The sequence below is a fragment of the Centroberyx affinis genome, unplaced genomic scaffold (assembly GCF_046629955.1).
Source record: "Centroberyx affinis isolate AG114_WGS23_722 - 3 ecotype Tasmania unplaced genomic scaffold, CSIRO-AGI_Caff_v1 ptg001768l_1, whole genome shotgun sequence".
NCBI classification, from domain to species: Eukaryota; Metazoa; Chordata; class Actinopteri; order Beryciformes; family Berycidae; genus Centroberyx; species Centroberyx affinis.
In genome coordinates, this window is record NW_027280163.1 from 69,855 (window position 1) to 84,957 (window position 15,103).

General features: G+C 42.0%; 1 protein-coding gene across 1 annotated transcript in view; it reads right to left on the reverse strand.

Moving 5' to 3' along the window:
* Positions 1-1,557: 1,557 nt before the first annotated feature.
* Positions 1,558-15,103, reverse strand: part of LOC139652155 (semaphorin-3F-like) — a 32,757-nt gene continuing 19,211 nt past the window's right edge. Inside the window, exons 3-18 of the mRNA XM_071529128.1 lie at positions 9,284-9,444; positions 8,522-8,584; positions 8,283-8,402; positions 7,960-8,053; positions 7,556-7,675; positions 7,322-7,467; positions 7,063-7,177; positions 6,536-6,605; positions 6,297-6,441; positions 4,850-5,072; positions 4,507-4,595; positions 4,361-4,402; positions 4,010-4,167; positions 3,752-3,819; positions 3,016-3,140; positions 1,558-2,663 (exon numbers count right to left, since the gene is read on the reverse strand). Coding sequence (XP_071385229.1) covers positions 2,274-2,663; positions 3,016-3,140; positions 3,752-3,819; positions 4,010-4,167; positions 4,361-4,402; positions 4,507-4,595; positions 4,850-5,072; positions 6,297-6,441; positions 6,536-6,605; positions 7,063-7,177; positions 7,322-7,467; positions 7,556-7,675; positions 7,960-8,053; positions 8,283-8,402; positions 8,522-8,584; positions 9,284-9,444 — 2,129 coding nt within the window. The 3' untranslated portion in view covers positions 1,558-2,273. The remainder of the gene's footprint in view (positions 2,664-3,015; positions 3,141-3,751; positions 3,820-4,009; positions 4,168-4,360; positions 4,403-4,506; positions 4,596-4,849; positions 5,073-6,296; positions 6,442-6,535; positions 6,606-7,062; positions 7,178-7,321; positions 7,468-7,555; positions 7,676-7,959; positions 8,054-8,282; positions 8,403-8,521; positions 8,585-9,283; positions 9,445-15,103) is intronic.

Sequence of the window (15,103 nt, forward strand, 5' to 3'; positions counted from 1 at the left end):
TATTTAGCAGTGTCATAAATAGCTTTCTTAACATTTAAGCATGCTTGCAACCTAACAAAGATATCACTAACATGTCTACATGTCTTCTAAGACAACCAAGCGGCAATGTTCACACCACATTTGTGTAAATGAAAATGAATGGGATATAAATACTACCTTGTGCATGTCGCAGGAAATGTTCACACGTTTCCCCGGGCCACAACCAAACACATTACTGAGTACAGCATTAGGGTTAGAACCATATGCCAATGATGCTGTCCTATTGGGCTAAAAGCTGCACCAAAGACTTGTCCTGCAACTTCAATGGGACATAAGAGGAAACACCTAAACTAAATGCTTCCAGTTTTTCACCTCTTATTTCACTGCAATGTTTAAAACCTTTTATATTTGCATGCTCCTTTACAAACCCCTAATATATTAGCTGGAGAATGGAATCGTGTTTGGTCCTAAATTTTGTCTGATACAAGACTGTTGATCTAAAATTACTATTATGAATAAGTAGGAGAGAAAGCACAGAAATTATCTTTGGGAAAGATTCACAAATATTACACATGGCTAAAATAGAATATTTACTGTGTTTAAATATTTAATATTAACTCTTCCATTTCTCACTTGTAATGCACTGGCAAGTCAGCTGAGTCGGCCAATAATCCCTAGTGCCCAGCAAATAACAAATTCATGACTGCAGCATCAATACTTTAACAGTGAAAACAATATCAAACTTTTTTACTACCAGGGAAAAGTGTGTTCAACTGAATACATTAATCACTGCTGATAATGGATACACAGTAAAACCTTTGCAACTGTCCAATTTTCATGAACTGTTTCAATTATCTTATTGGACAATTATATACAAGAATCTCCTTTTTTCATCTCCAAAGAAAGATTCATTTGCTGAGATGCTTTTAGTGCCATTATATTACAGATGATGTTGTACTGATCCATCGGAAAGCCTTTTGTAACAACAGTTTTTGCCCAAATAGAAGTGTACTAACGTATTAACAGTTCACCCAAAATGAATTTGAATGATCAAATATCTGATAATGTTCCTGTTTCCAGCACTTCATTTTAAAACACTCCCAAATAACTGGGTTAATGTCTGTTTTAAGAAAAATCTAAGAAAATGGGACAGTATATATCACACTGAATGGTCCTTTAAAAAAACGTACTCTCAGTCGAGGCAATGCAATAAAAGCCGTCATGTCTCTATTTCTTGATTAACATTTATGGAAACAACAACTAATGAAATGGATTTCACGTGATTGGGGAGGAAAATAAAGTAACCGGTGGAGTTTCACATGCAAAAAGAGTGAACAATTACTGTATTTTGACCTTCCCTCTGTTGTGTTGTACAACATTTTCACCACAGAGCTGCATACTTTACTCAACAAATGTTGACGTCAAATTTTAAGGAATCATAATTATTTGTGGACATTTCCTTGTTTAGCATTTTCTGAATCTAAGGTAAACTAACTAACTTTAAAGGAAAAATCCATCTTAAAACACTTTAACACTGTTAAACAGCATTTGGCGATGTACCTTGCATTTCTGGGTCCATTTTGTTGTTTGGTGGTGAATTTTTCTTATTCCCTTGGCCAAATGTAGACAGTGTGACATCACGTTAAGATATTTCCAGCAGCTACAATGGAGTTTGACAGCAGAAAATGTTTCAGTGTCAGTCGGTCAGAATCAAACAGCAAGGGCTTCTCTCCAGACTCACCATTTTGCACCAATGTTCAACAGTCACACAGGGAGAAATCCATTGTAGAAGAAGCTACTGACAGTAGCTTAATAGACCAGAATGCAAAACAGTACAGCTTGCATGTTTGCGGATCTGTCACCAGTAGCATGTCAAATACAACGTCCTCTTCAAAGTTTTTTTATAACTGGAACAACCGAGCGCGGCATCGTTCTCTCTCCACTCACTTGAAAGACAATAGTGATAGCGACCTATCACCTACATGTAAACCCCACAGCTAAATGAAAGCCTTGTTGTTGAAAGGCATTCTGGGAAGCGTAGGAAATCACTAACTGAAGTAGAAGTACAGGAGGCAGCTCGAGGGAAAGTGGCTACACCAAAAACAGTAAATTACAACACGTCATCACAAAATAACTCCTAGAATACACTGAACATCACACACTGATGATATCTAACGGTGGATCTGAGGGTGGATTTTTCCTTTAAGGTTTGGACCAAACTGTCGTCTGAAAGCGCGTGACATTCAGAGCGAGGGAACACGCCAGACCCACGCCGAGGGAAGACGAGGGCGTGTCTAGTGGTCGGCCCGGCCCTCCGCGTGCCGCCGGCTGGTGCGTTTGGTTGTGAGGTTGGGGTTGAGCTGCTGCCAGTAGGACTGGCAGTACTGGTTAATGAGGCGGATCTCCGGCTGGGAGGAGAAGTGCGGAGGGAGCGCGTGCGGCGGGGGCGGGGGCGGAGGGGGCTGCTGGCGCTGCTGGCTCTGGTCCTCGTCGGCGGGCGGCGCGTCGTGGGAGGTGAGGGCCTCCACGATCTCCCTGTCCAGGATGCGGAGCGCCACCCGGGCCACGGTGTGCTTGAAGTTGTTCTCGGTGGCCAGGCAGTGGTACAGCCCGGCGTCCGCCTGGGTCAGCCACTTCAGCAGGATCCCGTGGCCCGTCTTCAGCACCTCTTGGTCCCGGGTAAGCTTGACCAGGGGAATATATTGTACTTTAAATATGTATGTAAGGTGTTCATATTTTCACATTCCTAACATTTTTACTTTTATTTGATAGAGACAAGAAAGATTGGGACAGAGAGGGATGTGGATGACGTGACAAAGGTCAGAGGCTGGATTGGTATATGATTACTATAATATTAAGCTGAACAAAATATTTCTTGATTAGTCTGATGATTACATCCCTACCCAATTCCCTTGAAATAGACAGGGATGTAACATTCCCCCTTGTTGTTGCATTAATTACAGTATGACCAATAGGAGGTCATTCTGATCTAGTCAACCAAAGTAAGATCCAGTCACTTGGACTCGCTCTCCTCACCACTTTCCTCCTGCCGTCCTTCTGAAACAGCCACTTGATGGATGCTTGTGGAGATCTGGGCTGGCACTCCAGAAAAACACTGCTGCCCTCCACCCCAAACTGGACCGTCTGGCCTAGACGCTTCTCTACAGGCGGACAGACCAGAGGGAGAAGGGTGGTTGGTCAGAGTCACAGACACCAGGGACCTCATTTACAAAAATGTATTTAATCTTTAATATGGTTTTAGGATAATTTTTCACTTATTGCTGATTTATAAAAATGTCTGAAAAGACTGAATAAAACTGTGTATGCTCATATGAAGTAGCGTAACTGTGTCTTACACACCTGGAATATAGCAATCGCAGATTCAGTCATAAACCTATCAATTTTCTTTTAAGATTAAATTCATTTTGAAGAATGACATCACCATTCATATTTTTAGGCCACTTCAAATGAATTAAATTCACCATGAGTGTTCCAGCCTGCAATACATCAGCCTAACCAGCAGGTGATGTGAACCCGATGTGGAACTATGACTGTATCTACATCAAGTTGAGGTTTTACAAATTACTACTTTGTTGTGATTTCAGGAACGATAGCAGCGAAAACAAAACCCAGTGTGTGAAGAAATCCATCACTTTACTGTACATCAGATGTTGGACTAATGAAGTGTGTAGCTCAACACTGGGCAGAAACACAAGGCAGTCATTAAATATGTGAATCAGTTCTCTAGTCCATGTGATGGCAGCCACAGTACCTTTAGCATTGAAACCTCGACACTGACGCAGTGGGTCTCCATGTTTGATGTCCTGTCTTCTACTCCGCCTGAAATAAAGATCATGACAGTTACAGTATAGTCCATTGCACTGGCAAAGAGAATGCGACACAGTCTCATAGAATTGGACACATATAACACATAAGTTATTAAAACCCTAAAGTGTATAGAATGTTGAATGACTGCTGGATTGGAACACAGCCGATGTTAGAGCAGGCTGTCCAGGGTTTGACCTCTCACCTCTTTGTGGAGGGGGTGAAGGGGGCGCAGTTCTCGCCGTCCCAGGCGCAGTAAGGGTCTCTGGCCAGGCAGCAGTCTGAACAGGCTTTACCATAGACGGCACATCTATGCAGGGAGACCTGGGTGAGGCCTCTGTCTGAAGACACATACAGCTGTTGCTGCAGGCCACAACAAAGGCAACAGAGAACTATTAGCAGCCAAGAATTTAATAGCAAAAAACTGTGTAATTCATCTGATCATGAGTTCAGGGACTGGTCACTCAAATGCTACAATAATGAAATCTATTGTTTTCCACTGAAAAAATCAAAAGAAGTATTTCATAAAATGGTCTCAAGGTATTATGAGGCTTACCCTTTTGGAAGATATCTTCATAGTTTTTATAGGAACTGGAGTCTGCGAGAACAAACACCATAATGAGGAAAATGAAATGATTGAGGAGATTGTCTCCTTACATTTGAAACAGTCAAATAAAGTAGATGAAAATCTGACATCATTACCCTGAACACTTCCACCTCCTCCAAGATGAGCTGCTCTGTGCTGCTGGTGTCTTTAGGAAGCACTATGACCTTTTGGACTGTTCCACGATCTGAAATAGAGGGGTTTTCTTTAATCTTGGCTTCAGAGGTACATAAAGCAGGTAACAGTGTGCGGGTTTTAACAATCTTTAACAAATGATTCAGACTTCATTCAGTGTGCCTACAGTGTGTATATCTGCTCTTCACTGTATGTATGCGTTAGTTAAATGGCCATGTTTCTGTATTCCACATCACTTGCTGGTACTTGTCAGTCCCCCCATCTCAGATCCCTTTGAATGGTTGTGGCATGAAGCTAGCGACTGACCTGTGCCCAGGAAGAGCACCTCGTATCTCCCATCCACGGCATCCACCTGGTCCACCACAATGGAAGTGAAGCGGTAGTCCAGCCCGGTGGACAGCACCAGAGGGCGTTTGTGTATGGGGTAAACGGGGTGGTACATCAGGGGGTGGGCCCTCACAAAGTTCACCGCCTCGTCCGAGAACTCCTTGGTGGAGTGGAGGCCCGGGGTGAACGTTCCTCCTGGACACTGTGCAGGCACAACAAGGATTTACACACGTTGGAAGCAACTAAACATGGAGACAGCATTTCACTGCTTTTTTGCTGTCATGTCTTTTAATTGTCCATGAAACCCATTAAAGAAACATTCTGTTGCTGTAAAATTACTTGGTTTTCAAATGGAAATAGGTTGGCCTGGCCTGCCCTGTCCACTCCTATATTCATTCATCAGTACATTTTTAGCTATACGGCCTTTCTGGATCTGTTTCCTAACAATTTGTGCTCTTATATCTCTAAAAACCTGGTGGAAATTACTGTTTATGGTCACAGGATTTGTTTCTGTTCTCTGTCCCCAAGGTCAGAACTGAATTAAGCAAAAGTGACTTTATGTATTTTCCTCCGTTGTCATGGAAACTGCTATAAAATGATATGAAGCTGAAAGAGCTGGTCTCTCTTGGCAAATTTAAACTGATGATTTAAAGAGCTGGTCTCTCTTGGTGAGTTTAAACTGTTAATGAGAGATCTTGAGGCAGTAAGGAGCTGTCTTTGATATGTTTAGTCCAGATATAAATAGGCTTTGGCCCTGTGAACCTGCTGGTTTATTGGGCTAGTGTCTTTTGGAGTACAAAATATTTTACTTTACTGTATTTTGTTTTACCCTTTCTCTTATGCGAGTTTGACTGTATTCTGACTTTGTACATGTATGCTTTCTGTTTGTTTTGATGCTGCTTTCTTGACCAGGTCTCCCTTGAAAAGAGATTCTAAATCTCAACAGGACTGACCTAGTTAAATAAAAGTTAAATAAAAAAAATCTTCTTTCCTGAAAACCTTATATTTGGTTTGGAAAAACTTAGCTCTTTGAACCAACAGCAGTACTAACAGACCCAAAAACCAAGTTTCAAGTGTTCAAGTTAACTGAGTCTTCTTAAGTTACAACTGCGTTGGAGTAGAGACTACTGCTAAAGACCTGACAGTTTCCTGTGTTACAATATATAAACCTAATATATAAACCTAAATTTGGAAACAAATGTACTTTATCAAACTATTCACTTCTACTTACAGTACACTATAACATTACTGCATGGACCTTGACCTTGGACATTTTGGCCCTGTTGTTACATATTTGGCCATTATTTGCAGACAGACAATTATCCAGTGCACTTCCATGATGGTCCCAGATGTGGTTGGTAAGAGATATGTGACACAACTCCAAAGCCTCTATTGAGAGAAACGCAAGCAGTGTAACTGTGCTAACCGTTCCTGGGCGAGGGTACGGGATCCTGCCAGTGTAGGGCGTCCACTGATAGTTGTGTCCATGCTTGTGTGAGAAGGGACCATTAAAGACATTTCGAATGTCAGCCATGGAGTACACACAGACAGCTGAGCCTTTGAACACAGACCTATAGGAGAAACAAGAAAGGTTCAGACTGATTGTCACAAGGAAAGACACAGGAATAAAGGGTAAAATATTTTGGAACTGACATTTCTATTTACCCGGCAGTGGAGAAAACCGCATACACGACTGGATTGCGCTCATCTTGTGTTGGCTGAATGAAAACATCCCCTGCAGGTATTTAAAAAAAACATTACAGTTTCACATTGCGCTGTTAACACAATAGTTCAAATGAAACTGAAATTACATTAATTTAATATATATAGTCTGAGTTGAGCTGAAAAGAGAGAGAGTGTGTGTGAATAGATATAAGAGCACTAGAAGTAGAAGTAAGTGAATAGCAGACTGCAGGGAAGTAGACGAATGAATGGAAGGGTGGGAGTTCAGCTAGTCTGTATGTGGTGCTGAATGAATGAGTCTTGAGTGTCAAGTTAAATAATGAGACATTGTCTGATTCCTGGCAATGACGGTTGTCATGTCCAATATCTCCTTGTGTTACACCTGTTGATCAGTAGGATGTTGCATTCAGTGTGCTGAATTCAAAGCTGCCTTATGCAAGGTTTATATGTAAAAATCCAGCCATAACTGAATGAATTTTCAGTTTCAGTACATATCCTTTAGGACTTACTCAGTTCATCAAAATGTGTTTCGACCCCATCGCTCCCGATCACTGAACACACCAAGCGGGCCTTCAAGAAGGTTGTCCATTTGTTGACTAATGACCTTTGTCCGCCATCGTCATTCTGGTGGACAATAATGTCACAGAGGTTATTCAACACTGCAGCTTGGTCATCACTTATACTCCATTACTGCTGTCATTTGCAGAGTTCATAGGGTTTAATCATAGTGCTGCATGGCAACTGGTTACAGCAGTGAAACATTCTCACCAGGCAGACTCGGCCCACCCTGGACAACACGATGGGAGTGCTTCCCCCCGCTGCATCCAGGCTCTTTTCTCGGAAGAAGAAGTACAGCTTGTCGTCGTTCTTCTGCGAACTGTCCGGGATCTTCCGGATCTTCACAAACACTGGCTCTGGACAGAGGGAAGCATACATGATGAAGAAACATATAATGACAGAGAGAACGAGGAAGAGCGGTGTGAGTCTGTGCGCGAGTCACACCATTGAGCCAGCGGGAGTCGTACTGCTCGGTCCGGACTGCCGGTCTGTCCCCCAGGGTCCTGAAGATGGCAGCGTCTGTTCCCATGAAGTCAACATGGACGCCTGCATACAGGTTCCCATCTGGGTCACATCCACAGAGAGAACAGTGAGCGGCACTGGAGAGGATACAACTTCCTATTCACAACTGTAGTAACAATCATTTCAAAAGTAATTCACAGCTTTCAAATACTTTGTCATACCACCGTCTTTACTCAAATATCAAAATTTTCCATTCCAACCTTGCATTTTGTGTTACAAATGGGATAAAGCCCATGCGGCAAGCTAAGTAATGGTGTACCTATCCTTACGGATTTATTCTTACATTAGACTGCATTGTGCATTAGAAGTGACAAGTGTGGACTCACTGATCAGAGCTGCAGCGTTGGCTTGTCGAGGATCATAGGAACATTTGCCTTTCCCAGAATCCACATAACCTGGCACCAGCCTGAACAGATATTCCTGGACACAGACAAAAGGCCTTATTTTATCCAGCTGTCATGGAAATGTGTAAAAGTCGCAGTGAGCAAAGACTTATCGGTGGATACGTGCTTACAGCTTTTTCCAAGTAGGGCTGCCAGACACCAAAAAACATATTAGTCTGAGCACAGAAGGCTCTAAGCGTTAGAAATATAAATACTCTGTGTGTGTGTGTGTGTGTGTGTGTGTGTGTGTGTGTGTGTCTGTGCACCTCAGCTCTCCATCCTCTATTGATGAAGGTGCAGATGGGTTTGTAGGCTCCTGTGCCACAGGTGTACAGATGAGTCCTGTTCCAGGGTTCAATCAGACGCACAAAGTTGGCACATTCTCCCTGGATGAAAAGGGTGTGAAACTCAATACACTACAGTCTACAGTACTGGCACAGAATATACTTTAGTGTTTAATAGAGAGCTTTGATCATTTCTATGAGGATGGAAGGGTTCAACCGACCTTTCCTCCCTTTCCAGTCATTTGGCACTCTCCTTTCCTCTGGACAGTAGCTGGCCAATGGATCTGATGTACACAAGGACAAAATACTGTTCTTAATTTGTACTGAACTTTCAAGTAGCCTCAAAGATTCTCATAAACCTGTAGACATTATTTTATTTGTTTTGGAAGGTCAACAGTGAAACGAAAAGGGTGGGATAGTTGCAAAGTGAGGCGTCTAGTAATGGATCATTCTCATAATTCAGTTGGAGATTGATGTTCAGCCTACTGGCTCAAGGTTATTATTACAATTCTTTGTTTGTTAGCCAGTCCCTTCAGGAATTTGCAGTTTTGTGATGGCAAGAATGGAGCATCGCGTTAGTTCAGGCAGAACACTGAAGTCGTGCACAGTCAGCTGATCGGCTATCAGCTGTCCTATCCAAACAACACTCCAGCTGATCAGTATCAGCTGACTCTTAATCGCCGATCACATTCAAACAACTCAATGAGGCGGTCTTTATAATCTGACAGCTCGCACTCTCACTCATGCCATTGCTGCTATAGACCTGGTTGCTGCAAAACTCCCTCCACCTCCCCAACCTCCTCCTGCTATTGCATGTATTGTGCAAGCTATCTCTGAATTATGTCTGGTCCCCGCAGAATCTCTCGCATGCTGCTTGGATTCATTGGGGAGCATCCTCAAGATGCCTCTCCGCCGAATACAACTGTATTACCATTTGCAATAAATGGTCCAAACTCCTTTGACATAAGTGTAATTGTTATTACTATGAGCGGCTCTTTGTTGATGTTGTGCATGTCCAAAGCCACCAGGTACTCCCGGCTGCCCAGGTAGAGCCTCCCCTGGTCTTGGTCCATGTGGAGGATTCGGTAGTCGCTGGTGTTGAAGGAGAAGGAGAATGGCCTTGCCGTCTTCGTCTCTATCAACTCTGGAACGATGGAAAGAAAGACATGGAAAAAACATGTAGAAAGGCCAAAGAAACCCATTGAGAACCCATTGTAGCCTATGACTTAAAAACACATGGCTGTCATTTTGAAAATAATACTTGAAAACCTGAATTTTCGGAGATACAATATTATCATCTGACAGCGGGGTTGTTTAAATTAAAAGTGTTTAATTGATTGATAAATTAGATTGGTTGTTCTGTGACTTCACTAGCAGTAGGGGGCAACAAATCCTTGTTTTACGTTTACATTTTAGGCATTTAGCTGTCATTCACACCGGTCGAATAAGCTTAAATTCTTATATCACCAAATTACAAGAGACCAATACTAAGGAGTACAAAGGTCAGAGCCTTAGTGCTCTACTTAAAAACTTAATCTGATGATAGAACCATTAGGTAAGAATGAAGTGAAGAGAGAGAAGGGAAGAGAAGGGGATTTGATGGAAAAAAGAGGGTGATGTGAGATACTTGTTGAAGAAATGGTTTTTCAGTCTGTGATACATGACTGGGAGTGACAGCCAGGGAAGTTCAAAGGTCATCCCACCATTGGGAAGCGAGGAGGGAGAAGAGCGAAGCAGCCACAGTGTACAAGAAAATGTTGTAATGTTCCCTTGCCATGTGACATTTGCACCAGTTGTGTGACAGTTATTACATGGGGGTCGGTGGGGTGGGGGCGGGGGTGGGGTGGAGAACAAGCCTTGTTGACTTTAGCTATAAATCTCCAGGTTACGAGGACGTGGTGACAACATCGCCCTATGAGTATGTTGCACAGAGAGCCAGAGAGAATGGGGTGGTGGCCGGAGGGTTAGCAAACCCACACACCAAATCTATAAATTACTGACATTAGTCTCATGTCAGCGACACTTTGATCTCATGAGGTACAACACTACATCCTTCCCAAATGCCGACCGGAACTTAACAAAGTTCAAATCAGTAAAATAGCTGCAAACTTTAAACCTGCACTTAACGTAACTGTTCAGTAGCTTTTGCATCCGATTTTGATTAATCCTTCTTCTTTGCTTTATAATGACATAATCTACAGAAACAGCTGGAGAAACAAAGGGAAATGTCTTTGAGCCAGGCAACTTTGTACCAATTTTTGTCCTGTTTGTTTAATAGTAATTTATGGTCATCGCGTTTAAAACTAGCAATCACCAAACTATATACATTGTAATTGTCACTATGCCCTGTGTGTCTAATTGTCATAGGACTCCAGTGATGAGCTCTGGTACATCCACAGCTGTCTGGAGAGGTAGAGGTCATGACCTTTACACTGCACCTACTACCTCAAGTCTGATACCTGTTGAGATCGCTCAAGCAAATCCTCAGAATCTAATTGCTAGGCGGCCGGGCCTATGGCATTTTTTTTTCTTCTTCTTTCTTTCTTTTTTTTTTTTATTAAAACTGCCTTCCCATGAACGGAAATGCACAAAACTTTGCAGAGTGGTCTATTCCAGTCCAAAACTTGAGTTTGGGGCCAACTGCCCTAATGGTGGTGCTATAGCAACTGTTGCTTTCCCACTCCTTGAGATCTTTCCACTGAGTAAAGGCAGCACGAATATTTATTCTTGTTTTATTGCGCTACTCATCACTTTAATTTTTTGTTTGAAGACTTTCAAAATATTTTTTTTCTGGACAGCTGAAGGCGGAGGCAGAAAACAATCATGTGGAGCGGCACCTACTACAATCCAAAATAGGCCACAATCGCAGCTTAATTCTCATCCTTAATCTAAAACGTAAAACACACACCTCCTGTGTGCCGAGAAGATTTCCTTGGTTTCATTGGTCGAGCTGGAATAGGGGAATGAATGAATGGGAGAATATTTTATCATAATGTAGCTTTAAATCATAATGCATGACTTATATCTCCTAAACTGACTGAAGGAGAACTAGCATTAACTACAAGAGTCATAGGGTGGAACACTTCCCAGGGTTGTGGGAAAAGGTTTTTGGCAATACCCAATGGAGAGTTTTTATTTAACTTCAATCCCTTCATTGTTGTCTTTACTGTCATGACTACAGATACTGACAGTCTTTGCCTAATGCCTGTATCACTGAGTTGAAAGCAACAAAGAAAGTCAGATGGACAAAGGTTTTGCTAAAACACTCCTTAACCTCCTAATAAGAAACACAGTATCCATCAACCTGACATCCATTCAAATAAATCCTTGAACTGTCTGTACACTTGTGATCATGCAATCTTCAATAAGAGTCTATGCAGATCTGTGTATTTCCCCATACTTAATGTGTGTCATGTAATGTTTATTTCACAACATGTAGGGTACATTTGTCATTAAATATATGGCACAAAAGTCGATATTGCATTGGGAAATGATGTCGCAAGAACTAACTCAGACCACAGAATTAAATGTTGCTTACATTTCATTTTCTGCTTTCTTACTGAGTAAATTGCTATGTTTCACTTCCTCCCTTTGCACATGTATAGCACACGTTGTCTGAGTTGCATGGAAAAGGAAATCATCTTTGTGGATAGCTATGCACCTGTGTATGTGTGTATATTTGCATGTACTCATGCAGGTCGATGTGTTTCTGACAGAGTTGCTGTTCTGGGGGTCTAACTAGGTGGCGAAGTGTCACCGTCTGTCTGTCTGAGGTGCAGCTGTATGACGATCCACAAATAATCAGTAGAATCCCAAACGTCACTGCTCTGCCAAGTGCCTGGCATACCGTCCGCTCTGTATGCACGGTTTCTATTCTCAGGACCTCTCTCATCCCATTCCAAGTGGCATTATCCTGAAAATCAACTACGTCTGAGCGAGGGTGGGATGGACACACCTACTGGCCCGAAAAGCCAGGACGAATCTGGCCATTCTGGGCTATTTCTGCACTGTGGCAATGGCAGCTACAGTAACCACAAGATGGCCTTGTCTACGTGCTAACTCATCTGCGTCATGGAGACAGATCTGGATAGGCAGAAGCAACACCGAGTAGTCATGTCAGGTCAACTTTATCTATATAGCACTTTAAAAACACAAAACCAGTGTGTGCCAAAGTGCTTTACAAAACAGGGAAAAAGGAGGCAGAGCAAGGAACACCAGCAGCAAACTTAAGACGTAAGGGAAATAAGAGCATGGTTAAAAGCACAAATTAAGAGCAATAGAGCATAAAAAAAATGTCAGTGAAAAGCCAATGAATAAAAATAGGCTTTAAAACGGGTTTTAAAAAATTTCAACTGATTTTGACTGATCCTTGGGGAAGGCTATTCCAGTCTTGGTGCTGCCACAGCAAAAAGCCCCATTACCCTTAGTCTTAACCGAGACCTCAGTGCCACCAGAGGCCCCTGACTTGAGGACCTGAGGGATCCATAAACCATAAACAATCTCTGCGTTATCCTTGTTTAATTGGAGAATGCTCTGAGACATCCAACATTTAACGTCATGGAGCATTCTCTGAGTGTAATGATACTCATCTGACTGTCAGGCTTTAGCGGTAGATAGAGCTGTGTGAGTAGCGCTTTGTCATTTGATAGATCCCATAGTCCTCTGATGTATTTACAGCAGAGCAGGTTTCATTTTTCACTTTCATTAAGAGGGCACTCTAGCAATCATTTCAATACAACTTCCAGAAATCTAAACAAACTACTGTATGTCTGTCAATGATAATGGTGGTGCCATTAAAGTGCCAGCAATATCAAGGTAGATGTTTGGGTGCATTTCAGATTCAAAAACAAAAAGGAGCAACATGAACTCAACAGAAGTAACATTATTGACATTGAGTATCACTGAGATTTTGTACTAAAATACTGTGTTAAACGACATGAATTTCCACAAATAGCTGACAAGACACCAGTCAGATCTGACAGAACTGAGTAATTTCAGGTTATTTCAGTTCGCTACATCAAACAGAAGTTTGTTAACATTTGTCTGATAATGACGAAAGCAAATCATCAAAAATCATCAAATGCCTCAGTCTCCTAATCCATATCAACAATGCACTCATGTATCATAATACTAAAAGCATACACTATATTTTGTATAAACTCATTGCACATTTCAGTCATTCTGTATATATGTTCTGTTGGCTCTTGATTTTTTGTAGTTTCATACAATCAAATGTTGCTTCTGTTTGCAGCTCAGTTTCCATCCACACTAACTTTAATGCTTTACTTGGTAACACTGGAGAAAATAAATGATACACGTTTGTTGTATGGAAAAGACAATAATCAGTTATATGTGTGTTCCTTTTACAGTCCAGTTCCACCATACTTACTCTGTACACTGTAATGCTTTCTTAGCAAGTTATTTGGAATGTTTTACTGAATAATGTGTAGCACAAGTTGTCTGAATTGGATGAAAAAGGAAATAGCCAATTAGAGGGGATATGGTAAGAACCTGGTAATACCATGGGAACAAACAATGCTTCCTTTGGCAGTCCAGTTTCAGCTTATTTATTGAGTAAATCGGACTGATTTCACACAGCACCTTTACAGAACATACAAGGTATATGTTGGCCTTAATTTAATTGAAAAGGAACCTGGTATTTTTAAGGGAACAAACAACACTGTTTTTTTTCAGTTTCACCTTGGTTCCCAGAAAATGAGAAAGTATTTCTTAGTGATACACTGATTCATACATGCAGGACTGTAGCCAGACCCAAATTTTTAGTGAGGTCCAAAAATCCAAACCTTAAGCAGGACCTGGACCGAGGTAATTTTCTGTCTCGAGAAAGATGAGTTAGTTCAACTCCAGATGCTTTGTGATGACCATGTCTCACCAGGCCAGAGAGCAGAGGTGGCCATGTTGCAACAGAGCTTTCCTGATGTGTTTTTCACTCCTAACAAAAGGCATTAACCTCATACTGAACCACATCAAAACTTCCCCATGGGTAGTGGTGCCTATTTTATTGCATTTGCCTGAGCACGATGAAAAACATTATTAACGATGCAACGGCTTTGCAGTTGCATCAAATCTCCTAGCATTTACATCTGGCGCCATCATGGAGGTCCACTGAAGACCACTGGGTGAGCTCAAATAATACCTAAATATAACAACCAGGCTAGAAAAAAAGAGATACCTGAAAAAGATTGTTGTATTGTGGGTGTAGGTCAGTTCAACATAAGTAAAAGTGAATAGTCTAAAAGCAATTAGATGTAGCAGCAATCAATGATCAAACACAGCACAGAAATTAACTATGTCTATTCAATTCTGTTGAGACGACCAAGTAGAAACGTAATCAGCTGTTTCCCTGCTATTGCTGCCCAAGAGCTGCAGACCTCCATTATGGCTGCCAGAGGGTGTGTTACATCACCTGAAAGCCCTCTATTGAAGGCGATGCTGGAAATGAGTAATAGCATAATATAAGTGTCCCTGAGTGACTGCAGAGCCATCATGCTTAAGCCTGACAGCACAATATGGTTTGATGCCTATCCAATGCCCAGGGTTGACAAACTTCTACACTGGTTAGGCACTACTCCATTTTCTTCAACACTGGATTTAACCCAGGGCTACTGGCAGACTTCCTACGAAGACAGGTATGGCATCTGGGATACCACTTGGCTTGCGGGCAGGTGCGCCCCCTGGTGGAGAAAATCAGGCCGCAATCTAAGCCTGTCTGAGACCCAAGACCAAAAGAGGCAGTCTTTGGGGCTGGTGGCTTCCTATAGGAGATCAACACCAGGCTTCTC